Source organism: Seriola lalandi, unplaced genomic scaffold, assembly GCF_002814215.2.
Source record: "Seriola lalandi dorsalis isolate HSWRI2012SDOR001 ecotype SW California unplaced genomic scaffold, Sedor1 jcf7180002054559, whole genome shotgun sequence".
NCBI classification, from domain to species: domain Eukaryota; kingdom Metazoa; phylum Chordata; class Actinopteri; order Carangiformes; family Carangidae; genus Seriola; species Seriola lalandi.
Window position 1 is genome coordinate 315,442 of NW_019525112.1, and position 26,318 is coordinate 341,759.

Below are 26,318 nucleotides of genomic sequence, written 5' to 3' on the forward strand. Positions count from 1 at the left end.
CTTACGATCAAGTGGAAACCCAACATAACTGTGCTTTAAGCTATGTTCCCAGCCATCAACAAAACAAAGAGCTTTCTTTGCACCTTCTTGCAAAATCAGAGCCATCCTATAAAAATACAGTATTGTCTGCCAGTAAATAAGATTTATTTATGTTTAAAGAGATGTGAGATTCCACAGCAAGGGACCTGATAGTTGCAGGTTTACTGCGTCAGTTTGTATATGACAGAAAATTATTTTATAAATGTTCACCGCTATTAGTTGACATGACAAAGACCTTGATGAACTGGATCCTGCTTTATTATCTGAACTCAGAAGATGGACACTGAGTTGAAATCTAGTTTTGATTTAAGAGCTTCATAATTTAAGATTTGTACATTGCATAAGTATTGCATATTCTGAAATTAATGCGTTTAATCAGATAATTTTAGCCCCAGCACTGTAGCAGTCTGGCCATGCATCTTTTGTTTAATCATCTAAAAAAAAAAGCCTTAAATTCACAAACGGTGATTAAATGAGAGATTAAAAAAATACTGGTCTTTCTATGTCTAATTATGGCAATAAAATCTGAAAAAAATCTCAGCAAAGGTTGGCTCTATGACTTTCAAACTTCCCCGGACACACTCCGCCCCGACAGCTATTTGGCGTCTTAAAAACGAGCGTCTCTCTGTTTATCGCGTTGTTTGGGCACAGCTGACCGCTGTCTGCGAGGAGAAATACACCAGGCTATGCTAGCAGGACGGACAGTTAGCAGCCCGGAGAGCAGGGGTACAGTCGGAGTAAACTCAGCCGGACCGCAGAGACAGGACCGGAGCGACTCTTCCTACCGGCAATGCAAAGGCTGAGTGTCGCAGCGAGCTAACGTTACAGCTGTCCCGACACACGGGGACTGATCCCGATGGTAAAAGCTGAGAGCGACGATAGAGAAAAGGCGACATCAACAGGAAAGGGTTAGCTTAGTTTCAATGTTATTGTTAATTAAAAGCCACATATGGTCACAATGTCCTGCACTGGCAACCTGGTTTGGGATGTAAATAAACGCTTAATTGGATACAACGAGCCTAACACCATCAGGACCAACTATCTCGGTAAGAACAAAACAAGCCTCATTAATGCTAATGCTTAAACAGTAACGCAGAAGACATCACAAGAAGATGTATCAGTTTATTTTATCATCGTCTTCAGCAGATACCTGATGAACTGACAGCTAAACTCAACATGGCTGTGCCCCAAGCTTCTTTATTAATGACACAGAGCTCCTGCTCCTTCTGCAAAGTCAGACCCGTCCACTGTGACCGCATGCAAATTTAATTTACTTATGTAAAATAAGAGATGTGAGAGTCCAGAGCTAAAGCACCAGATAGATGGGATTAAGTGTTATGTATAACCCTTCATAGTGCAGCTCTCTATGGGGTTACAGCTAGAGCCAAATCATATTTATATCCTCTCTGAGAGATTAAATTGATTTGCACACGAATTTCAGCATAGATGCAATTTCTGGGTTTTGTACGTATAGATAATGTACAGTAACGCAACCATCTGCAGGCTACATCACCATATGCTTATGTAACTGAACTCTAAAGTATAGCCCTTAAATGGATTAAAAAATTTGTGGTAAAAACAGGATCAATCATGTAATGCATTTATGAAGGCCGATTGCCTTATAAAGTGCTCTCAGTTTACAGGAATTTGTAGGCTGTAGAAATGAAACCACGTGCAAAGTCTCACAAAATTGCTCACTGTAACATATACACTCGTGCCATTTAAGTATTAAACGGCCAAAATCTGAACTAACTATATACATGCAGTTGATGCAAATTCTAAATTGTGGTTATTAAAAAACAACAGTAATTCAAATCTACACACACATAGTTCATATCTCTATAAGCAGTGATGCTCAGTAAATTGAGAGAACTTACATCAGCAGTGCAGTGTATTTAACCAGTCGCACAGGATCATGATACATTGACATTGATTATTTGTCCCTATCATGTGTAACCAAGATCATTTGTCAATATACTGTGTTCCTCGAGTGATTCATAGCCTATGTTTTGATAGTAGGAAGGTAGCTGTGCCACGTTGTTTAAGTCTTGTATCCAAGCTGCAAATAATCTCCATCACAATAAAGAGCGCATATAATAAAATAAACAACAATATTTTAAATTCTGCTAATGTAAACAGATTAGTAGAATCAAGCTGATAGTCTGATATTACCCAACATATCAGGCCAATATCTCAAAACGCTATTAATAACTTATTTTCAAAATTGAGTGAAATAATGTGGCTGCTAGAGTAATAGGTCTTTGTTATGGCAAACAACTTTTTTTAAACACATTTGCAAAAACTTAAGGATTATACCAGCTGTGCTTCATTTCAATGTATTAGGAAAAAAAAGAAAAACAATAGTGTACTGTGTTGAAATTGCCACAAAAGTAGGTAACATTAATTGTCTGTCCCATAGCTTGTCAGCATACTGAGTTCCTTGAAAGCTTTAAGTCTCTGTTTGTGCAAAGGTATTAAATGTGGTTAAAAAATATTCATACTGTTTTATTTATTTTTTTATTCATGTTCCATATCCTGCTTGTGATTTGGTCAGACTGCCCAGGCCAACGCTGTAACACTGTCTGAGTTCGGTCTGAGAGAACAGCGTGTAAGAGCAGCAGTGACCGCAGAGTAAACAGAGGACAGTACCGCTGGCACAGGCGGAGAGCTTTATAAGACTTCTCTGCAGTGTGTCCTGTCAAAAACTCAGCACCTGACAGTGGTTGAATGGAGATTTACAAGCCTGTAGAGGTGGGGCAGGGGCCACTGAGGTGCAGTCAGTGCTGTATTTAGCATGACTGAGATATGGCTCGAGCTGTCATTCTGTATGGGTAGAGGATACATGCAGTGGTGTGTGGGTCAGAGCTCTTGTAGGATATATTTAGCTTGAAGAAGGGGGTTGCGGCAGCAAATAGTGGTCCACATTAAATTCCAACAGAGAAACTTCCGGGGAGGTTACATTACTCCATGTTGTTGTGCATTTACATTCACTCATCTGGTAGATGCTCTTCAGGAAGATTAAGGAGTTATTATTGACACCGGATGCTGTTTTACACGGTCGTGAGAGACTCACAAACTCTCATGAGGACAAAGAAGCAAAGCAAAAGGAAGAGGGTTAAGATTTTTTGGCATGTCTTAGTCCATTTTCTTCTTTAACTTACTGTAACCTTTTTATTTCCACGTATAACTGGCCAAATATACGCTATGTATGGTCACACTGAGACACAATTCATCATTGAATCTATTAGTCAGAATTAACCTCTAACTATTCTGATATCAAGCATCTTTGATAAGAGTCAAACATTCTCTGGTTCGAGCTTCTGCGATCCGAGGATTTACTGCTTTAGTTTGTTTTACATCATTGTAAATTGATTATTGCTTCTGGCTCTTAACTGACTAAACAATCAATCAGTTTATCCAAATAAAAAAAGTTGATTACAGTAATCACATTCCCATCTTTAACCAACATGCTGACAGTCCCTTGGTTTTGTGCCAGTAAGTAATTTGTTCTACTTGACTTTTTAAATGATAAATGTCAAGCATGTAATAAATAATGGAATAAATGAGAAATGTGGGGAAATCAGAAGGAGAACAATTTGTGTCTGATTTTGACTGTAGAAGTTTTGTTTTGTTTTTTCAGATTATTAGGTCACTACTTTAATATGTGGCATTAATGATAGTCCCTGTGATTGGGAGCTTCAGGAGACGCCATGACTGTCAGTTCACATAAACCACTCTGAAATCAGGCTTTTGCCTTTGACTCTTCCAGTGGAAGAGAAAAATCCCTGCAGCGCTAATAAAACTGGCAGTGCAAGTTAGATACACAGCAGCTAGTAGAGGAAGAGACCTGTCCTCCCGGTTGACAGAGTCAGGGCAACTCTCGCTGCAGACGTTTGATTAATCGTTTTTCAAAAACAGGAAAAACTACATTATCGTGTTGGATGAAAGAAGGTGGCTGCTTCATCCTCCTGTAAAAGAGTAATAAATCTTTCTCATGATGAACATTTATTACTCCTTTCTCACCGAGGACGCCCTTTCCAACTGTGCTCATTTTGCATTGTGGCTGCATAGTATCAGTGCTGCATATTGACTTGAACACTGTGACCACAACACAACACAAAACCTGCTTACAATTAGTAAGCGGCGTGGATTTGGGACAGTGATACAAACTGTTTTTGTTTTATCACATTTTAATTTTACTGAACATTAAAAAATTGTAGTTATTCATTTTCCCCTTTGTTTTGTTCTTCTTCCCTCCTCCAGTCTCAATAGATCAATAGAAAAACAATCAGCAACTATTTTCATAGCTGAGTAACTGTTAAAGTAATTTTTTCTGCCAAATTGACAAAAATAAAAAAAAGTTGTTTTCATCTTTTCAAATATAAAGTCAATTAAATTAAAGTGAATATTTCGGGGTTTGGGCGAAGGCACTTGAAGACGTTACTTTGAACACTTTTAGAGAAACTGGAAGGGACATTTTATAGACTGAAAGATTAATTCATAAATCCAGAAAATAATCATCGGATTAGTCAATAATGAAAATAATTGTTAGTTGCAGCCCTTGTAGTCTAGACTGAAAATGACACCATAGTTTCAGGCTGACTTTAGAGCCAGTCCATCAGTCACGGAGAGTGCGTTTACATTTTGGAGTTTTGGAGCATCATCCTGGTTATGTGTATCCTGGTTTCAGAAACCTGAATAAGGCCTTATCCTGGACACTGGAGCACTCTGATAGAAACCAGGATACAATGACATGTAAACACCTGATCACTCTCTGTTGGTACAGGACGCAGTGGCTGAGATGGTTGAGAAACCCAGACAAAACTGTACACAGATGATCAGAAACCCGTTAGAATCATGTGAAGAAGTTTCTCATGCTCCACATGAACACCAGGTCCTGACTTGATACTCTCGCACTCATCATTAGATCCTTTACTTTGAGCAGGTCACAGCTCAGGTGTAAATGGAGGTTTCTCACAGGTCTTCATTATTACTTAAGATGAGGAGTAACTCTTTAAAAGAAACTTATTCTCATCACTTAAATAAGTGATACCATCATCCTGAAGCTGCTGCGTTCAGTCACAGATTATTCTACACAAATGAGTTAGTGTGGCTAACTTAGTTTAGGATCTTACTTTAGTGTGTATGTTTTATTGTCTCTTAACTCTTTTATTAGCTGTTCTTCAGAGAAAATATTCCTCTCTCTAGTCTCATTTTACAGCAGCATGATTTTTAGCATGATTCTGACAGTCTTTTACAATTTGCATTTTTCTGTTTTCACAGGTAGAAGAGAGTTTGTGCAGAGGCTTAAACTTGAAGGGACACTGAATGTACATGATGGCTGTGTAAGTGCCCCACATCTTTGTGTGTGTGTGTGTGTGTGTGTGTGTGTCACTTTTTCCTCCTCAGTGGCCTGAGTCTCTGACAGAGAGCAGATCTTTGACTTCAGGTCAGGTTGTTAATGCCTCTGAGAAACCTGAAGCTGACATAAACAGTCACACGTCCTGTCACAGTATCAGCCAGGCCGTCGCTGCGTCCAAAACACCACAACAACAACCACCGCATACATGTCCCAGGAGAGCAGCAGTTTAATACCTGCCAGGTCTAAATCAGAACTGCTACAGGGAAAAGGATTAGAGGAATGCTTTTATTGCATGTTATGAATATATTAACGTTTTAATTTGTGTAGAGAGAAGCTGGGATGTTCTGTATTAAAACTATGGGCTGTTAAAGGCAGGAACGCGATTTAATTAGTGCTGGGACAATTAGTCAATTAGTTGATCAACAAAAAAACACCTTCAGTTATTATAATTATTGATTTTTTTTTTTAATCCATTTATCAAGTAAAATGACCATTTATTTTTTTAAATTATTTTCTGTTTAGAGCTTTTTGGCAAAAATTATGATAGGAATACTCTGTGGGGTTTTTTTAATGCAATTTTAAGATGTCCCTTCAGGCCATGGTAACATGTGGTTGTCATCTGTCACACATTATAGACAGTAAATAATTATTAGGTTAATCAATATTTTTGGCAAACAAAGGCATATTAGCCCATAGAGTGGATGATGTAGCAGCTGGTTCCCATAGAGGCCTTCACCAGGAAGTCATAAATTCTAGAGGCAACAACACTGGATATGTAGAGGATGGGTGCTAAGCGCCTGATGCGCTGTATGGATTCATTCATGGCCTCTCACTGCTGAACATATGTAATTGGAGAGAAAAGAAAAAAAGAAGGTAGATCTGAAACAATTAGTTAGACCATTACATTGATAATGGTTAATCGGTTAAACCGTATTTAGAAATTAAGAAAAAAAAAAGTGGCTTCAGCTTCTCCAATGTGAGTAAATCCTGCTTCATTATATATATATATATATATATATATATATATATATATATATATGTTATTTAAACTGAAAATGATTGGGTTTTGCTCGGCCTCTTTGTTTTCTGACTCTCTGATTTTTGAAGACATACTAAACAAGTAGAAAGACATGTCTCCAGATTCCTCCCACAGCAACGTAAGCACAAACAAATGAACCAAAATCTCATTATTTTTTAAAAGAGTGTGGGTGATATGTGAAGCTGTTGCCCATGTTTCTGGTGTTGCTGTCACCAAACTGCGGCTCGTCTCAGACCCTGATTGAGTCTCACCAAACACATCAAATATTGCAAAATCAGTGAAAACAGGGAAGGAGATGGATCTTGCAATTGATCTGAATCAGTTGTGAAAATCCAATTTGCAGTTGCTGGTCAGAGTGTGAGAGATTTACAGAAGTTTCTCAGTGAACAATGTACATTTAAAAAGAAAGAAAACAAGATGCAGTTTTTGCCGTCTGGTAAAATCTGCCTGTGAAAGAAGGAGTCTGCGATGTTTGTGTCTCTACATTGAACCATATTAGACAAGATCACCAGACCTGTGTTTAAAGACCTCATCACCTCATCTCCTCCTCCATCTGAATCTGCTTGGCACCATCTGGCTATTAATCTTTCATCACATGAGAGACACCGAGGCAGATGCACCCACATTCACCCACATATTCTAATAACATTTCAGCCGACTTCAGATGCAGTTTCTCAGAAATCCATTCAAACCTGTTTTAAAAAAAAAAAAAAAAAAAAAAAAAAAAAAATCTATAGTCAGACCGAGCCTTGAGTTCAGTCTGCAGGATGCGGTGAATGATCTGTCACTCTGGGGAATGATCTCGCCCATTCAGAGTCATTTCAGTGATTCTGTGGCAACGAAGAGCAACGGAGTGATGATGAAACACTGCACGAGGCGGCACGAGCAGGTGCTGATGAAACACAGATCCACCGCGTGACAGCGAACACTGACAGAGTGATCCTCGCTCTTCTTCTGCTGCACTTTGGATTGATGGATAAAGTGAACTGTGTCACAGTTAATCAAAGTGCTTTGACTTGGACAGGAAAATATGAATTTTCTTATTGATGACACCTTTATTATAGCTTTTGATTAATCGTTTAGACCAGTGGTTCCCAGCCCTTTTTCCTGCTTGTGACCCTTCACGACCGACTACCTATGACCCTTTATGGGTTGTGAGTGGTTCAGTTGATTTGCTGGTCTCAGACTCTGTTTAAATGATTTTAGAGACCTGAAATGGTGAAACTACAGATTATATTTTATGGAGCAAACTTTTGCAGATTTTTTCCCCTGACAATATCTCTGAACCCCATAGATTCATCTTGCAGCAGCGCACGGGGGTCCCGACATCCAGGTTGTGGAAACCTCTGGTTTAGCGTCTATAGAATATCAAAAAATTGTGAAAAATCCAAAGCGATCTCGTCGAGCTGCTTGATCTGTATCAGTTCACAGTGAAATGAAGCTGCAATCTATGGATATTTCTGCTCCGTAAATGATTAAACAGTGAATTTATCATCAAAATAGTTGTCAACTAATTGATTAATCAACTAACTGTTTCAGTGTAAACTGCAAAGTAAATATATCTGTCGTCTCTTAATCCAAGCTGTCGTCTCTCCACAGGTCAACACTATATCCTGGAACGACACAGGAGAATACATCCTATCGGGGTCAGACGACACCTTTTTGGTTATTACGAACCCGTACAACAAGAAGGTAACAGCAGTTATACACAGTTCCTCTTAAGATATCTGACTTTGTTCGTGTAGGAACAACAAAAGGAGATAAAGGAATAGTTTTCTACGAGTAAACTGTAGAATAATCATTTTTGACATCTTAAATTGGCACTAGTAGCTAATTTATACTGAAACCATTGGAGACCTGTTTTTCTAAAAGGGTCTTTTTTTTGTTTAATATAGGGAAAACTAAATTGTCAAATCCCAAACCTGACAGCAACATGCTACCAACTAGCACTCTCAGTTACCCTAAAGGGACAAATGTTTTGTTTACCTCTGGGATGTAACACAACATGTAAGTTTCACGCAAAAAAACCCTCAGTTTTGTCTATTAGATGTAAATAAAATTCACCAAAATGATCAAGACATGAGGTAATTCTGTCTCTTCTTTTAACCACTGGAGTGATATCTTTTTTTCTGAATGTGTTTTAGGGACACAAACATGTTGCGGCTAACTTCAGCGCAGGAGTGTTTAGGTCAGACATAGTCTAATATGCATTTAGGTGTAATGTGGCTGGGTTAGGGTAAGGACCTGGGAGGACGACCTTCTCCATATTTCTCTCAGCAGACTTTCCCAGTATATATATGTATATATACTGCCATGTATTTTTGCTTCTTCTCTTCAGGTCAAGAAGTCCATACGTTCAGGTCATCGGGCAAATATCTTCAGTGCGAAGTTCATGCCCCACACCAACGATCAGCAGATCATCTCCTGCTCCGGCGACGGCATCATCTACTACACCCACACTGAGAAGAGTCCCGAGTACAACAGACAGTGTCAGTTCACCTGCCATTATGGAACAGCTTATGAGGTACTGAACCACAGAAACATTAGTCATCATATCACACAACCTGCGCTGGAGAAATAAAATCTCTCCCACTCAGGTTTTTTCTGTCTTCTGATCTTGACCCTCTTTTTTTTTTCTGCCTTTACAGATTATGACGGTACCAAACGACCCCTACACGTTTCTGTCGTGTGGGGAGGACGGCACGGTGCGGTGGTTTGATCTACGCACGAAGACGAGCTGCACTAAAGAAGACTGCAAAGACGTACGGTGACAGCTGTGATATTTGTTCTCCCTTCGGTCGGTGATTCAGCATGCGCTGACACTGAGGGTCGGGGTCTCAGTATCACTAATGTCTGTTCACTTGTGAACTGATGGATCCTTTTGTTTATGTTTTTTGTTTATTTATTTCCTTTTTTTTTTTTTTTTTTTACCAACTTGGACAAACTGGCACATTGAAGATGATAATAATATGTTCTTCATAGGTGATTGGCCTGAATCTTTAGCAATAAGATGAAAATGTTTGGCACAATAACGTGATATAAATTATAAATAAATAACTTTGATTGAATTACTTAGTATCAAATTTTCAAAAATGGGTCTGAATTCAAATGAAATGGACCAGAATTCATTGTAAATATTTGCCAATATGTTTCTGTATGAATTAAGTTCCTGCTATATCTGTTGTTTCATTACCTGCTGTTAATTTCATTTTATTTATTTCATTTTTAATTGATCATTAGAATTAATATAGAAGAGTTAATCGACCACCTCTCTGATAAGAGTTTGTCGTCAGCACTGCTCTCTTCACAAACAGCTTTGTGTCTCTGGAGTAATTCAGAAAACAGTTTCCTTGAGGTTTCCCTTCAGGCCAGGCTGCATCGGAGGGAGCTGAGCGCCTGGTGGATGGATGTGTGTGTGTGTGTGTGTGTGTGTGTGTGTGTGTGTGTGTGTGTTGTTTGTTTGTGTGTCTGTGCGTAAGAGAGAGGCTGTGCCATCCCAGATTGTGTTGCATCTTCTCGTATTTCATGCTGGAGATCAGTACCTGTGACCTTAAAACGGTCACTACAGCCAAACTCTGTTACCTCCCTCTCTTAATTATCTTACAACATGTCAGTGTTTAAAGTGAAACGTTCACAGCAGGGAAAATAATTTTGAAATTTTCTGAATTGCTTAACCGGATCTAACTTTTGCAACTGCAGCATGACTATCCACAAAGAAAGTTGAATCAACTCCTCTTTAAACCATCCAAACTGAACATAACATGAAGCAGGATATATTGCAGGACTGTTGTATTAGACTGCTTTAGTTTTAGCGGGGTGTACCTAATTAACTGGCAGCTGAATGCATGTTTTGATTAGTGCATCTTCTTCTGGTACTAAGCAGAAATAACTTTATATGTTGCCTCTTTAAACTTCACCACATTGTGTTTGCTTTGATTTCAGGACATCCTGATAAACTGTCGGAGGGCAGCGACCTCTATATCCATTTCTCCCCTGGTGCCGTATTATCTGGCCGTGGGCTGCTCTGACAGCTCCGTGCGAATCTACGACAGACGCATGCTGGGCACCAGAGCGACAGGTAAACTGTCCCATATGCTGACCCCCCCCCCCCCCCCCCCGCTTTCTCTTTGTTTCTATTTATGTTCATTTAGTGGATTCACGAACAACAGGACAATCACGTAAAAAATTCCTAAGTGACTAAAGATGTTTGTGAGGAAAAGTGAGGTAATGAAGCAGAGCTGAGGGGCTTCTCTCTGCAGAGCTGTCCCTCCACTCCTGTCTGTTGTTAGATGTGTACATGAATATGATTTTATCTTCTTCCTCTGAAATGCTCCTGACAGATAGAATACATTATCAACTTTGTTTATGGAGCATCATTCAAACACAAAATGCAGCTTAATAGTGTTTTTACATAAAGAGCAAGATTACATAAATAGAAAATTCACCAACAAGAAATTCAAGATTTAAAAAGAAATTCCTGTAAAACATAAAACAAAAACAAAATAGATTTTAAAGCCCTGTCTTGAACTTGGGGGCATGTACATTCATGTATATAATCAAATATGAGCGATTAACTAACTCTACCCATCATAGAAAACTGCACGTGATCTTTATTGTGGGTCGTAGCTACTGTAGCAGAGCAGTATCGCTGTAGGAGGTTTGTGTTTGAATAGATGATTAAAAAAATTAAGATAAAATAAAACAGATAAAATAGGAGAATAAAAATTAAAATGCAAAATTCAACAGAAAAGTCAGAGGGTGAAGCAGAAAAGTTTTGAGCCTTGAAACAGAACTAGAGTAAATCTCAAAGTTTTCTGGGAAGTTTTTTCCAGATATGTGGAGCATGAAAACTGAACAAAGTTTTGACTCTGGGGACAGAAAGCAGACCTGGCACAGATGATCTAAGACTTCTGGATGGCTCATAACACAACAGCTGATTATAGATGGATTTTGGCCTTCGTACTATATAGTAGTATTTTAAAGGAAGTCGGTGCAAAGATTTGGTCTTGAGTTTAAAATATAAAATACTTTTGCTTTTAAAGTGTCGGGATGAGCTGGACTAAGCCAGTGTTTTAAAGCGTTGTGGTGAGTTCAGCTGTTTGGAGATACCAGTTTTCAAAAAGCATCAATTGATGTTGCCTTCAGAGGGAAATAATTCTACAATCTGGGTCTCAAACCTCGACTTTGTCACAGCGAGGAACAGAGAGCTTGGGATTCTCAGCGCTCTTTGCAACAATCAAAACAATCAAAAAGTCAAAGACAAGTTCACGAGTACTGAATGAATCCCACCAGCTGACACTGTGACTATCTCCCTCTCTCTCTCTCGTCCTCAGGTAACTACATGGGCCGGGGGACGACGGGCATGTGCGTTCGCTTCGTTCCCGCTCACCTGTCCAACAAGTCGTGCAGGGTGACGTCTCTCTGCTACAGCGAGGATGGTCAGGAGGTGCTGGTCAGCTACTCCTCCGATTACATCTACCTGTTTGATCCCAAAGATGACCAGGCCCGAGAGCTGAAGGGCCCGTCTGAGGAGAGGAGGGAGGAGGTGAGGGCACAGGACGACCCAGGTTTTTAGCCACACTAGTAGCCTCGCTCTGACCGACGTAGCTCAAATATTATTGGATGGATCCCCATGAAATTTTACATAGATACAACTCTGATATAGATATGACTCCGGTGGTCGCCCCAACTTTTCCTCTAGTGCCACCTTGAGGATTTGTGATTTTGAGTGAGGTGTCTCATCTGTTTGAATAATTGTCTGGCATTAGTGTGTTGTGAGTTTAGCATGTTAGCATGCAAATATTTGTTAATTAGCACTAAACACAAAGTAGAACTGGGACTGAGGGGAATGTCATTAGTTTTGCAGGTATTTTGTCATAAACTTAATATATTGAAGTAAAAATTTTAGCCTTGATGAAGGTGCTAGAGGAAAAGTTTAGGTATCACCAAAAAGAGGAAAAGTCAGAGTAGCGTCGATCAGTGGGATACATCCTGTAGGAACCATGAATGTCTACTAAATTTCATGGGAATCCATTTAATAAATATCGAGATATTTTCAGTCTGGACTAAAAGTGCTGGATTGACCAACACTACCATCCATGGAGCCATGCTGTTCGCCTGGCTACAAACACAGTGAACAATACCCATCACGTCCATCGAGTCGCTGCATCCAAAACCCAAAAATATGCCATTTGATGTGATGTAAAACAAAGAAAAGCAGCAAACTGTCACATTTGAGTGCCTGGAGCCGGAGGAAAGTTTGGTTGATTTGCTTGATTAAACAACTGAAACAAAAAGCTGAGTATCAGAAATGTCATATCTGATGCAGATAAGGTCAATGCAGCAAAAGTGTCTGCAGTGTGCCATCTGGATGAGGAATATTAAGCAGGTAGAGTCTTTACCCTTAAAACAGTGACATCTCTTGTTCCATATGCTCCACATTAAGATCATAAAACCATCTGTAGCCCAGAGTATGACGCCGTATCCGATTGGTTACTACTTGTATGTGTACAATGAAAGATAAACATAAGCACATGTGGCAAATCAAAGTCTTCCATGCAGACAGTGATGATGTTTTTTATTGGGGGGGTGATGAAAGATTGTTTGTTGTAAACAGAGTGCACCTTGTTGTTGTCGTCTGCTTCTCTGAGAGCACTGCGGACATCAGTGCTATATCTGTACTGGTTGATGCAGTGCAGTGAGGGAGCAAATGACCCTGTAAAACCAAGACAAGGAGGGACGGAGGAGAGGGGAAGAAAAGCAGTGACGAGGAAAGGAAAAAACATGAAGGATTATCAGTAAAATCAAGCCGGAAACATTTTTTTCCTCCATGTGTTTGAGTCATTATCTGTCTGGTTGAGGGCTTCAGATAAACTGAGGCGTTCACGGTGAGCGCTCGGCTTCACGTGTGCCTGAATGTGCTGGATCATGGTGCCAGTGTTTCAAAGCCTTGTGGCGAGTTCAGCTGTGTCGAGATGCAACTACCACACACATTCCTTTCCAAATACAGTGACCGACGCAGGCAGTGTTCCTCTATCCTCCAAAATAGTTCAGGCTGAGGGGGTGGGGGGCACCAGCCAAGTAAAGGCTCGTTATCCTTCTCTCCTTTTCCTCCACCTGTGACCCCATTTGTTCGGGGTCTTTTTCTCCCTTATTTATTCGACTATGTCTTTCATCCTCTGCTCCTTTTCACCACCTCCAGCCCATGTCCAGACCTGATGACATTTCCTAAGTGAAGCAGTTGATAGTCCCTGCACTAAGACCCCCTTTTTCTATTTCTGGCTCTCAGCCTGTTGCCCTGCAGAGCGAGCCAGGGGACTGGAAAGTGAAGGCAACCTCAGTCGTGCAGGCAGGAGGGAAGCGGGTGGGGGGGGCACTTTAAAGAGGGCACTGACAGAGACGAGCAGTGTTTTGCTTTGGCAGCGGAGCTATTTTTGACCATGCTTTGACTGACAAACTGCTAATCTTTCCGTGTGTGTGTGTGTGTGTGTGTGTGTGTGTGTGTGTGTGTGTGTGTGTGTGTGTTTCCACAGCTGAGGCAGCCTCCAGTGAAGCGCCTCCGTCTACGAGGTGACTGGTCTGACACTGGACCCCGAGCTCGTCCTGAGAGTGAGAGAGAGAGAGACGGTAAGAACTCAGTGCCGCAGCTGACAAGTATGCGCTCCTGCTCGTCCACTTCCAAGCAGATCTGGCCCCTGAGACACTTTCACGAGCCCCAAATCTGGCCCAGATTTTTTTATTTTTCTTATGTATATATTTTTATTTTAGAATAGCAATGGGATTCATACATAAAACATAAAACATAAAATTTAACATTTACCAAGCTGTGCCTAACTATGCAGTTTGTTAATGTAATGTTGTTAATGAAACTAGGACCAACAGCACTCTGTTTTAGCGTGGCACATCTTTTAAGCAAAGAGCTGCTCATTTCGACATCCTGTCATTTAGAATCGTGGTTCTAATCACCTGATGAATTTAAGTTTATTCACAGAGTTTTAGTTCAGTTTCATGTCTCCACCAGCCCCTTAATCCTTAATTGATTATCTATCAATATCTGTTTCATCTGCAGAGAGAAAGCTGCAGTTCTCCAGGAGTACAATCAAACATATAAGGCAGTACGACCGTTACACGGGGCAGGAGGGATGAAAGTTTCAGAATGTACATAGTTGAAATTTCGTGTTAAAAAACAAAGTGGCAGAGAACAAGCCGGCTTGTGGCCCGCAGGTAGTTTGAAGAGAAAGTGTCAAACTCTCACCACCTGCAGTCTTGAAAATCGGCTGTGAAATGTTTTGTAATTTTTCTCCCTCACAGACAACAGGGTCTGTATTTTGCTTAAACTGAAACCACAATTGCCTCACTCTTTCGCACTTTTTGTTCCTCCGTTTCTTTTTCCTTCAATCGTTGAATTAATTCTTGTGAAATTAACTGTCCCATTTTATTTCTAAGGGCACAAAAATCAATAACAATCCTCTGGACTATGTTCTCCAAATCTTGCAGCAGCTTCCTATTTGAAACTGTATGTAAATGGGATGTTGTGTGATATTTAACAGTTTATATTTAAGTGTTTCTCCTTCACTCCTGCAGGGGAACAGAGCCCAAATGTGTCTCTGATGCAGAGGATGTCGGACATGTTGTCTCGTTGGTTTGAGGAGGCCAGCGAGGCTCAGGGCAGCAGAGGCACCCGACCACAGACACGACCCCGAGGTGAGGCTTTCAGTTGTGTGTCCAGTAAAGGTGACTGTGAGTGTTTTTTCTTAATTATTGAATTGTCTTCAGATCATTATTCAAGTTTAAGACCATAAAGGTCCTTACATTTATTTGTAAATAATAAAATAATTTTAAAATATCTGTAGACGTCACCTTGGGCTTTATGAAACTGACCGACACCATTTTCTTACACTCTTTTAGACAAAAAGATTAATAATCAATAATGAAAATAATAGTTAGTCGCAGCCCTAATACAATATTATGTTTCTTAGTTAAGGAGTGTGTTGACTACTACATGTTTCAGGATTCTTCATAAAAGAGATAGAGGCAGGTGATCAAGCGTGGAGCCAGAGACTTCAAATAAACAACTTATTTATCAGGTGTATGTGTCATAACCATGACTGACGCAGCCTCACCTGCTTCCAGTCTGCACGGAAGAGGGGAAATCTGAAAATGTCAAGTTACACTTTTGCTATAAATACCAACTGTTAAACATTTGACTAAGATGAACATCATGACAGGAAAAAAAATGATGAGTGTGCCGTGTGGTTTCAGGCCATTCACATTCCTGATGGTGGATACGGGTCAATAAGCAGGAGACGTCGCTTCTGGTGACTATTTAATGTGATTACAATTCAACACCTGTTCCACACTGACCAAGTATCTGCTCATATTCTTGCTTTCAGGAACGGCCGTCCGTCCAGAGGGGGCGTCAAATGCTCCGGCTGCCCCCGCAGGAGACTCCAGTCAGGAGTCCAGTGCCCCTGGGAGGCCTGTGGGGACAGACGCTCCAGAGGTACCTGCTGGTCCTGCTGCCTCCGCCGCCGCTGCCCCCGTGCCTAAATCCACTTCCTCTTCCTCCTCAGGGTCAACATCAACAGTCACAGCACCTCCTCCTTCCAGCTCCTCATCAGTGGAGAGTTCGGCCCCTTCCTCGTCCCCCGTCACCTCCTCCCCTGACTCAGAGCAGAGGAGTCAGGCCGACACGGCGGGGACACCCACGCCGACGGCCACGCCCACCTCAGAACCTGCACTCTCAGGTAAAAGGCCGACAAAAAAAAAAAGGCGGACCCTCCAGTCACCTGATTGTCACCTGTGAATTTTTCACAAAATCACAGTCACATAAATTCACATTTTACTCTTTAGTACAGTGACTATTTTTCCTCTTCTGTTCAGTACGTGGAGGGGGACCTCAGTGTTTACCACATGTATGAGTGTGTGTTTGTCGGAGCCACTCCACTCAAGCAGCCGCCTCACTTCACTCTTTTCTCCTTCAGCATCCTGTTGTCTTCCTCCTCCTCGTTTTTTATTTTTATTTTTATTTTTTTCTTCTTGCCTGACTCTCTGCTCCCGATCCTCTCCTCACATCTTCCTCCTGTCAGTCTTCTAATCTTGCATTCACTCTCCCTCTCTTCCTCTGCCTCTTTGTCAGAGTACGGTCCTCACCGGCTGCCCATAAGTTTAGTGTGTAGGCGTTTGCAGAGGTTACTACGGCTGGCCGACCCCCCAGGACAGGGTCAGCGAGCGGCCCATTCTTCTTCTTCCTCCGCAGCCCCTGAGAGACAGTCACAAAGAGCTGCTACCTCTGCTGCTGCTGGTGCTGCTGAGACGCAACCCCGTACAGGTTACCCTCCCCTCCGAGCTCCCCTCCCCCGCAGCTTCCCTCTCCATACGGGCTGTTCGCCTGGTCCCCCTCCCCTGCCATCTTACCCTTCCCCTCTGTGTTGGCAAAGCAGACATGTCTGTTTGTAGAGACAGTCAGGCTCCAGAGAGACCCGGTCTTGCCAGAACTGACCACTAATCCCACAGTGATCCTCTTTCCATTTTCAATAATGCACCTTGTACTTATTAACCTCTGTAGCTGCCGCTGTATCGTCTCTCCACTGTTTGTTCAGCCCCTCGCTCACTAATGCTCTCACTCCATCACTCCACTTGTTGCTTGAGTTTTCACCTGCAAACTGTTGGAGTGGCACCAGCTGACGTGTGTGAAGCTCTGCTTTGGCGTCCTCCATGTCTCATGCGGTTGTTCACCCATGTTTGATGATGCATACTGATCAGTTGTCTTAACTACTGACACTAATCCAGGACTTTGACTCACTAAAGCCCTTTTCAGACGTGGAATATGTAACACGGATGTGTTCATCTGTCTGTTAAAGGGATGGCTTTTTAATCAGAGGAGGACGTTTCTCACACAGTTATGGTTCTTAAAATTTATTTTGCAGCTGGAGCCTTAATTAATGGCCATCGTGAGCTCACCGGCGCTTCTCAAATTGAATCCACTTGTTGTCTCAGTTTCATCAGAGAGCAAATTCAGCTGCCTCTTCTCTAATATCCGACAGTGCACGAGCACAGCATGACAAGATGTTAATTTGGGACTCTAGTTTAATTCCTATTGGCTCACATGATGAGTGCAGAATGTTAAGCTTGGATATCAATTTATTCATCCCTGCAGTTTGCATCAGTAAAAATCTGAAAAATAGGCAGGGAGTGCTGGTTTGAAGATTATTGAGGTTGTATGTGTTTTAATATCTCTTTTGCACTGCACCACAGAGGGAAAACACTCCTTTAGAGTGATTTATGTGATCTGACATGTGTAGAATCCTCCCAGCGACTCATTCACAAGTGTTTCCTGGTTTTTAAAACTGCAAGAGATGATAATTAAGTGATACGTTTGTTACAGTGCCAGGGAGAAGATGGTCAGTCTCTCTCTCTCTCTCTGCATGTTTTTCCGCCTTTATGTTAACAGGATAACATTCATTTCAGACTTGTGAAATGTCACTAGGTCTACTACGTAGTTTAAATGAGTAAGTGACTCAGACGCTTATTTGAACATGAGATCTAAGTGTAAACTTGCCGTCACGTCTGTGTCCTGAGGTCTCGTGTCTGAAAGGGGCTTTTTCTGACACATTGTTTAACGTTAATGCATCTGCAGCTGGTGATTCACTCTCAGAATCAAGAGTCATTGCTTGTATGTGTTTAAGTAAAAACCAAGTGTCACTATCGGAAGAAGTGCAGAGAATATTTTTGTTTACTCATTTTATCTCATTTAAAAACATGCAAACAGAATTTTATCATGAAGCTTATATTTGCTTTTGTGTTGTTATATTCCATCTAAGAATGAGTAAATCTTGGTGGTTGTTATTTCCCAGCTTATATGACATATTCCATTCATAGATTAAGTTGTACATTTGTGGTAAGCATGTGTGAACTCACGAATCTCTGATGCTCATTTTGCATATAAAAGCTGAAGCTGCACCAACAGTATGTGAAATGATCCTCCTTGATATCAGATGAAGCTTTTTTTTTTATTTTTTCCTTTGGCTGATTTTTACAGCTCCTCCTGCTTGGCCTTGGATCGTTTTTTTGTTTTTTTGACTTTGAAGTTTTTAACCCTTGTGCGTCTTGACTGTGTGAGCCCTCAGGTTTGACCTCTGTGTCCAATGTTTAGTCGGTCTCATTTGTGTTCCAGATTCCCCCTCGTCTGTGGTAAACAAACAGCTGGGATCCATGACTCTTGATGAACAGCAGGGTGCGTCCTCTCCCCCCACCCTGCCACTCGCTTTGTCGTCTTCACCCTCCCTCAGGGGAACATAAACGCTTTTCCTCATCCTGACCATGTCCACAGTCTGTCCTCAAACTTTTGTCTCTGTATCCACCGCATTACTTTCCCATTATCTGTCCACATATACATTAAAGTGCAGATAGAAGTTACTAACAAATGAATCTAATTCATGAAATCATCAAGATACTGTGATATTATCTGAATATTGACTTATATACATTGATTAAGAACCCCCACCTGCATGTTGGGTGGTCGGGGTCCTTAAGTTAACAACCTGCTTTTTACCTGTAAAGGTTAGTTCATCCAAATTACAGCACTGACAACAAAAAACAAGACACATGTTATGTTGTCTTAAAACATGGTTTTGTTTTTTCTTACCCGGGTTCTGAGCAGGGCTGTAACTAACAATTATTTTCATTATTGATTAATCAGATAATTATTTATTTCAATGCAACAGTTGTTCAGCCCATAAAAAGTCAGAAAATACTAAAAAAAAAATTATATTGAAGTGTCTTGTTTTGTCCGAGTAAAGGTCCAAAACCCAAATATTTTTTAGTTAATATTGTAGAACATGAAGAAAACCAGCAAATATTCACTGTAAAATCTGACTGATAATGATTTTGTAGGCCAATACTGATATTGATTAATATCAGATACTAATCTGATACTAATTTTCTTATGAAAGCATTTTTGATTTTTAAGGTTTCCTTTAACATTTGTTCTTTTGAATAGTTGACATGATTGATATTAAGCCATTTGACAGATGAAATATGATGATGATCTCAAGCATATTTTTGTTCAGCAATTTCTATCCCAGCTGACATATATACAGATAAAATATCTGATAACATCTCAGCCAGTTTATCAGTCTAGGTCGAGTTCACACTTGCGGCTTGAACCAGTTGATTTTTTTTAGGGGCATTTTAGCTCAAAGAACTGACGGGAACAATTAACCAGTTATCAAAATATTTGACAATTAATTTTCCCTCTACTGTAATTCATTGCAGATCTAGACCTGAGATGCAGTAACGATCTGTTTATGACATGTGACTTGCCTCCCGAACACAAAGTGCCAGTTACACTTCATAATCCGCAAATATCAAATGTCATCAGTTTTTATTGGGGACAAATTTTTTTTTAAAGTTGATAAACATCTCTAACAACTTAAAAATCTAACAAGTGAGGTTGAATCTCTTTGACGTGAGTCTTGTCAAAGACTGTTGTGTGTGTAAGGTGTGTAATGTTCCTTCTGGGGCTGTGACTTGTGTATCTTGTGTCTCTGTGTGTTTCTGTCTTGTTGCTGTGGCTGCGTGTTACAGTGTGTCCTCCTCTGCTCTGGTAATGTCTGCTGCATGTTCCCATCATTGTTTGGTGCTGTTATTCAATGGGAAGTGATGCAACAGATTGTTGCACATTTCCAGTGTGCTTATAAAAGCAACAGGAAAAAAAATGCTCTATTTATTTTAATCAAAATTACAAGGTTAAACGGAACAGTCAGTATTTTTCTACTGCACTAATGAATCCCTCTTGTTTGCCTGTGTCTTCCTCTCTCCTCTCAGGAGGAGCAGAAGCTGCAGGTTCACCCCCTGATGAATCTGTATCTGCACCAGCCACCAGCAGCGCTTCCACCACCTCCTCCTCCTCCACCGCCGCCACCACCTCCTCCTCCTCCTCCTCCTCCTCCTCCTCCACCACCACGGCCGGCACCAGTCGACCGAGCGCAGCAGAGCCGGTCCTCAGCCTACACTACAGCTCAGAGGGAACCACTACCAGCACCATCAAGCTGGACTTCACTGATGAGTGGTGAGTGAAGAAAGTCCAGTGAGTCTCTGCTCTCTGAAATCACCGTGAAGATCTGTCAGAGGTGTTTTCATTCTTACACCTTGAAGGATTTCAGTGAGTTGATTGTTTTGATGGAAGTTTGTTCATTTGAATTAAGAGAATCGAGAAGTAGTGCACCGTCAACTTTGTTTACATGGTAGCTCTTTATTCCAGAAACATGCAATCACATGTTATAATGGACCATCTAGAGGCTACCGTACCAAACCATATCCAGCTAATCAGTTAAAACAAACCAAATGACACAGCACACCGTGCAAATTAAATACACGGTACCAAAAACACAGGTAAGGGACCTTCTTTTTGTTCACGACAAAGGGTGCAAATTGGTTGTTGGGGTGCAATTTAAGTGATTTTATTGTACAGGCTGTTTTCTATTGGACCTGATTTTGAAGAAGAATCCTAAGAATTTTACGACTACAAAAAACGGTGTGCAGAATTTCTGATTCCATCTCAGTTTGCAAAGAGAAAAATCTGATCCATAAAACAAACAGTGCCAACTCTGTAATGTAACCTTGAGTTATAAAACCTTCACACTCACACATTTATTTTTCTCTCCTTCAAAACAAATTTAAAACTATGCAGCCTGAAGGCTTGATGCACTCGCTCACTGCTTTCTTTTCCTCTACAGGAGCAGCACGTCCAGCTCTATGGGCAGCGGAGCTCCCAAAACATCTGAGGCCGTGGCCGCACAGAGCAGAGCGAGTGTGAAGACGGAGAGCTCAGTGTCGGAGCAAGGTGAGGGAGTCGTCTCCTCCAGCAACATGAAAACTGACCTGACAGAATTTCTAAACAAATCAAATTTAGAGTAAAAGCCTGTTGCACCTGTGAAACCCTGCAACACTTATAAGTGTGGTCTGTTGTGATCAGAAGTGGAGTTTTTGTTTTTCTTCTTTTTTTTTTTAGATAACTTTTTTTCTGAAATCAAGTGCGTTATACAAACAAGAAAACAGCAATATATGTCGAAGCCAAATCCAAATAAGGAGTAAAAATAAAAACAAAGTACAAGTAAAAGATTAAGATGTGGTTGATGTCAATATTTTAAATGGTTTTGACAACTTTATTATTTAAGCAGGATGAGACAGTGTCTAAATAATGTTCATTTCTCTTCAGAAATACAGTAAAAATGTTTTTTCTAAGTAAATTTACATTTGTGAACATGAAAATTCCCTTGAAAAAAAAAATGACTAAGAAAATTGTATTCGTTGTATTTATGATATAGAAAGGAAAAAATGTTTTTATTTAATTAATTTTTTTATTTAAATAAATTTTTTTTAATATTCATTTTCATGAAGGAAACATAGAGATGCCACAAAGAGACAAATAAAACGTAGTAATAGTGTATTTCTATTTAATAAATACAAATAAAACTTTCAAATACTCTAAAACATGAACTCTTTCATACCTTGATAATTACAGGCAAACACACATCTGACTTGCAGACCTACAGCTCAGCACACTAAACTAAAAAATACTGCAAAGTCTTGATGTATTAAAGTGTGTTTCCTCTCAGCTCCCTCTGAGTACCCGAAGCAGCAGAGTGTGCCGGCCGCCTCTGCAGAGCCCCCGTGTGACGCCTCCTGCTCCGGTGCCGCCGGCAGCTCGTCGGCTCCGGCCCCGGCGGGCGGCCCCTCTGAGGGCAACGGCGTGGCGTCTTCACCGGCGGAGAGAAGTCAGCCGGAGGGTACGGAGGACACATCGGGAGGCTGCAGGAGAGCGGAGCCCACAACGGAGGAGGGCCACTGTGGGAGGGGGCCGCAGTGGAGAGGCCCTCTCTCACCAGAGTGGGCGGGCCAGAGTCAGCCCGCACGGGGCAACCAGGACTCTGATGACAGCGATGACGATCCGATACTCATCCCATCAACGAGGCTCAGGGGACAGGGACAGAGGTATGTTAGACAGGATGTTGCTCTTTAAGAAAATACCCTCATGTGTTTGAACGCAGCTTATTATCTGTTAGATTCAAATATTGCTCACTTTTAAAGGGTGGGCATGCTGACCTGGGTTTTTTTATGATGCCTTGCCATTGATTGTTTTATTACAAATATAGATTTAATACCAGAGGATCTGCAGTAGGAGATAGGATGATCAGGTAAAGTCCTTGCACTGGCAACTTAAAGCATCTAACCTTTCAGGTGTGTGACATGCAGCAGAGCTTTAAAACTCAACAGTGTGTAGTTTGAAGATAACGGTTTATGTGTTGGTTTGGTCATTCCACAAAAAAAAAAAACAAAAAAAAAATCACAAAAACACTAATAAGCACACAGCTAACTTTAGTGTTAGAGCGCCGTGCATGTGAGTACTGACTCCACAAATGGTGTGGGCATTTTGAGGATGTGACACCACAGAGAGGTGAAGAACCAAGAGTGAATGACGAATGTGTGCATGACATCCTGATGGAAAGGAGCCGAGCAATGTAAATCTTCTCAGTAGGGGCTCTTTAAAAAAAAAACAAACAAACAAAAAATAAAACATATCAACGGAAATTTTTTTCAACATAAACCGGTGTGTATCTGATTAAATTCACTGACACTATTGTCTTGTGGTGAATGGTCAAGGCTTTGCATAACAATGGTAATGGCTTAATTCAGTTACCACAGAGCGAGTGGCTGCTTTCTAGCTTGGAGTTTTGTTTAAAAAAAAAAAAAAAAAAAAAAAAAAGCTTGTTATTGATCAATGCGGCATAAAGTAAAAGCATGGAGTTCATGAACATCAATGACAGCATGCGGTTTGTCTGTTTTTCTTTTTGTGTGCTTTGTATTTACACGTGTTGGCTCTTGTTGTGTTTGTCAGACGCTCGGCGGCAGCTCGTATCCAGGAGCTGTTTCGCAGGAGGAAAGAGAGAAGGGAGATGGAGGAGAGCGAGACCCAGAATATCAGGAGACCCTCAGTCAAAATGGTCTACAAGGGTCACCGCAACTCCAGGACAATGGTAAACCTCGGGCCATTCACATCGTATATTTGTTAGGGGTGTGAGGACCTCGTGGAAAAGCCTCTTAAAGGAATAGTTCAACATTTTGGGGAAAAAAGCATTTCATTTCAGAAATCAAGTCTTTCTAGCTGTTCCAAAACGCCACAGTCGAAGAGAGGGAGGAGATAGAAACTGGGATTACAACAGACACTTTTGAAGACAGTCCGTCCTGGAAACCGTTCATTGTGTTGCAGTCAGTGCTTCACATGAAAAGTGACAGAAATAGTTGTTACTTAGGAAAAAAAAAGAGAGGGAAGTTAAATTCTTGGCTCCATTCTCACTTCTGCACATTTTACGTTGAGAAGTGGGTGTGAATGATTTTGAGTTTCAGAGAGTTACAGAAATGGTCGGTCACGTTGAAAAGGTGAGGGGGTCTCTGAACCTGTTTGAGCATCCGACTAGCAGCCTCTGGTGAGGCAGACTGGTGGCTCTCTTTCCCGGTAAATTAGGAGATCAATATCAAGCACGTGTCTCTACATTAAATATGTATTTAAAGCAAGGACTTGCTTATCTTAGCTTATTTTAGTTTAGTATAAAGACTAGAAAGAGGGGGAAACAACTAGCCTGTGTCTGCCAATTTTTTCCTTTGTAAATGCACCTACCAGCACCTCTGAAGTTCACAAATGAACATAATGTATCTCATTTATTTAATCCAGACACAAACGCGGGAAAACAACAATTTGTGGTTTTACTGGGGATTAGGAAGTTCTGGGCAGATGGATAAACTGTCGGTTGTCAAGAAACTGTTGGGCAGGAAACTCTTTCTGAAACCACAAAGTGTCGTTTTAACATTGCTGTTTGTGTACGCATTAAACAAACGAGATACATGTTCATTTACGAGTTTCATCATGCTAAAGGTGATAAACTTCAGACACAGCCAGGACAGGTGTTTCTAGTCTTTAACTAATTAGTCCTTTCATCTAACTCTCGAAGAGAAAGTGAATAAATGTATTTCCCAAAATCTTGGAACTATTCCTTTAACAATCAGCGGATACAGTCTTTTAAGGTTTTACCTCTTTCGTGTGTAGATAAAGGAGTCGTGTTTCTGGGGCAACAACTTTGTGATGAGCGGCTCAGACTGCGGCCACATCTTCATCTGGGACAGACACACGGCAGAGCACCTGATGCTCCTCGAAGCCGACAACCACGTGGTGAACTGCCTGCAGCCGCACCCCTACGACCCCAGTGAGCCCCACCCCAGCTTCACTCTGGACCACTGATCATTTCGCCCAAATCCTCTCTGATAAGATAATGCGATGAGGTTGTCTTGATATTTTAACTTTTCATTTTCTGGGTCTGTTGCAGTTCTGGCTTCTTCAGGGATAGACTATGATATCAAAATTTGGTCGCCACTGGAAGAGTCGCCATCTTTCAACAGAGTCCTCGCTGATGAGGTACGAGAGATCACTGAAACCCTTTCCTCTGCTTCGGACAGGAGAAGAGAAACATCTGAGAAGAGAGCTGGTGGTTTTTGGGTATTTGTAGAGCTGGTTTTAATTCGCTGTGGAGATTCTGCGTCAGATCACGGTGACCCGTTGACTCCTGGCCGGCCAGACTCTTTGCTGCTTGTCATTCCCCTACTCTCTTTCCCCACATGAAGAGTAAATGAAATTGAATTTAGCTCATTTCAAAGTAATTTAACTCCATTTTATTTTTTCTATTAATTTACTCATCTTAATTTAGTTTAAATATTAATTTATAATATTTAATTGTTTTAATATAATGAAATTTACACAGTTTGTCACAGCAAACCAGGATTCTCATTAGATTTTCCCTCTTTCTGGAACAAAAGTATTTGTTTCATTCCTGTTACGCACCTGATTCAAGTTCCTTCACACTTTAATTCACACACTTTTTCCCCTCCTCCTCTGTCAAGGTAATAACTCGGAACGAGCTCATGCTAGAGGAAACGAGAAACACAATCACAGTTCCAGCCTCTTTCATGCTCCGAATGTTGGCCTCCCTTAATCACATCAGATCAGGTACGTATATATACACACACACACACACACACACACACACACACACACACACACACACACACACACACACACACCTGTTTTTTAACCTCATGCAAATTGTTTAAATATATGTGCCTATTAATACCTGGGAACAGAAATACTGATATGTATCTACTTTTTCATCCTGTAGATCGACTAGAAGGCGATCGCTCTGAAGGTTCGGGCCAGGAAAATGAGGATGAGCAGTAGCCTGCTGGCATTTTATTATAAAGAAAACACTATTTCTTCTTGCTGTATAGCACTTGAAAAAAAAACGAGATTTGTACAAGTATAGTGTAGAATACTTCCTTTTGAAAATTAGTATAATTTCTAGCCCCCCTGTTTTTTTAAGATGACTTTCTTACTGATGTTTCTGTATGAGGATAAACTACATTTGTGTGAATGCAAAAGGAAAGGACGTCAGTATATATATATATATTAAGTGTGAGAATAATGGCGACTGGTGTGCAAGGATGTTAAGTGCAATATTATTTTGTAGGAGAGAGTGAGCTTTGATCAGTGTTAACGTGTGACATTTTGGATTTGTAGCACAAAGCTAAGAATTGTTGATGTGCTGCTCCGGCAGTTACGCATGTGAACAAGGACTTTAAGTAAAACAAACTTGGAAAATGCTTTAATTTTGTTGTTGGAAAACCAGAATCAAAGCTGAGGTTCTTCTCCCCAAAGGGTCACGTCACTAAATTATAATCTTTTATAGAATTTGGAAAAAAAATAAAAGCCAATGGCATCTCAAAGATGTCAGCACTTGTCCAGAAGACAAACGCTAATGGTGACTGTTC

General features: G+C 40.8%; 1 protein-coding gene across 6 annotated transcripts; it reads left to right on the forward strand.

Moving 5' to 3' along the window:
• Positions 1-697: 697 nt before the first annotated feature.
• dcaf6 (ddb1 and cul4 associated factor 6) lies at positions 698-26,156 on the forward strand. Of its 6 annotated transcripts, none has more exons than XM_087176485.1 (21): positions 698-1,085; positions 5,323-5,384; positions 8,040-8,132; positions 8,779-8,964; positions 9,089-9,202; positions 10,383-10,518; positions 11,774-11,985; positions 13,973-14,066; positions 15,024-15,143; positions 15,833-16,186; positions 16,579-16,770; positions 18,616-18,675; positions 20,319-20,511; positions 21,179-21,285; positions 22,061-22,436; positions 22,598-22,639; positions 23,341-23,479; positions 24,547-24,703; positions 24,824-24,912; positions 25,395-25,500; positions 25,670-26,156. In XM_087176485.1, the coding sequence occupies exons 1-21, from the start codon at positions 989-991 to the stop codon at positions 25,726-25,728; spliced, it is 2,988 nt and encodes a 995-aa protein (XP_087032611.1). In that variant the 5' UTR covers positions 698-988; the 3' UTR covers positions 25,729-26,156. The 6 variants fall into 6 exon arrangements, with proteins under 6 accessions (XP_087032611.1, XP_023271552.1, XP_023271551.1 ...); XM_023415783.2 differs by having other exon boundaries at positions 699-1,085; positions 20,268-20,511; XM_023415784.2 differs by lacking the exon at positions 22,598-22,639 and having other exon boundaries at positions 20,268-20,511.
• The last annotated feature ends 162 nt before the right edge of the window (positions 26,157-26,318 follow it).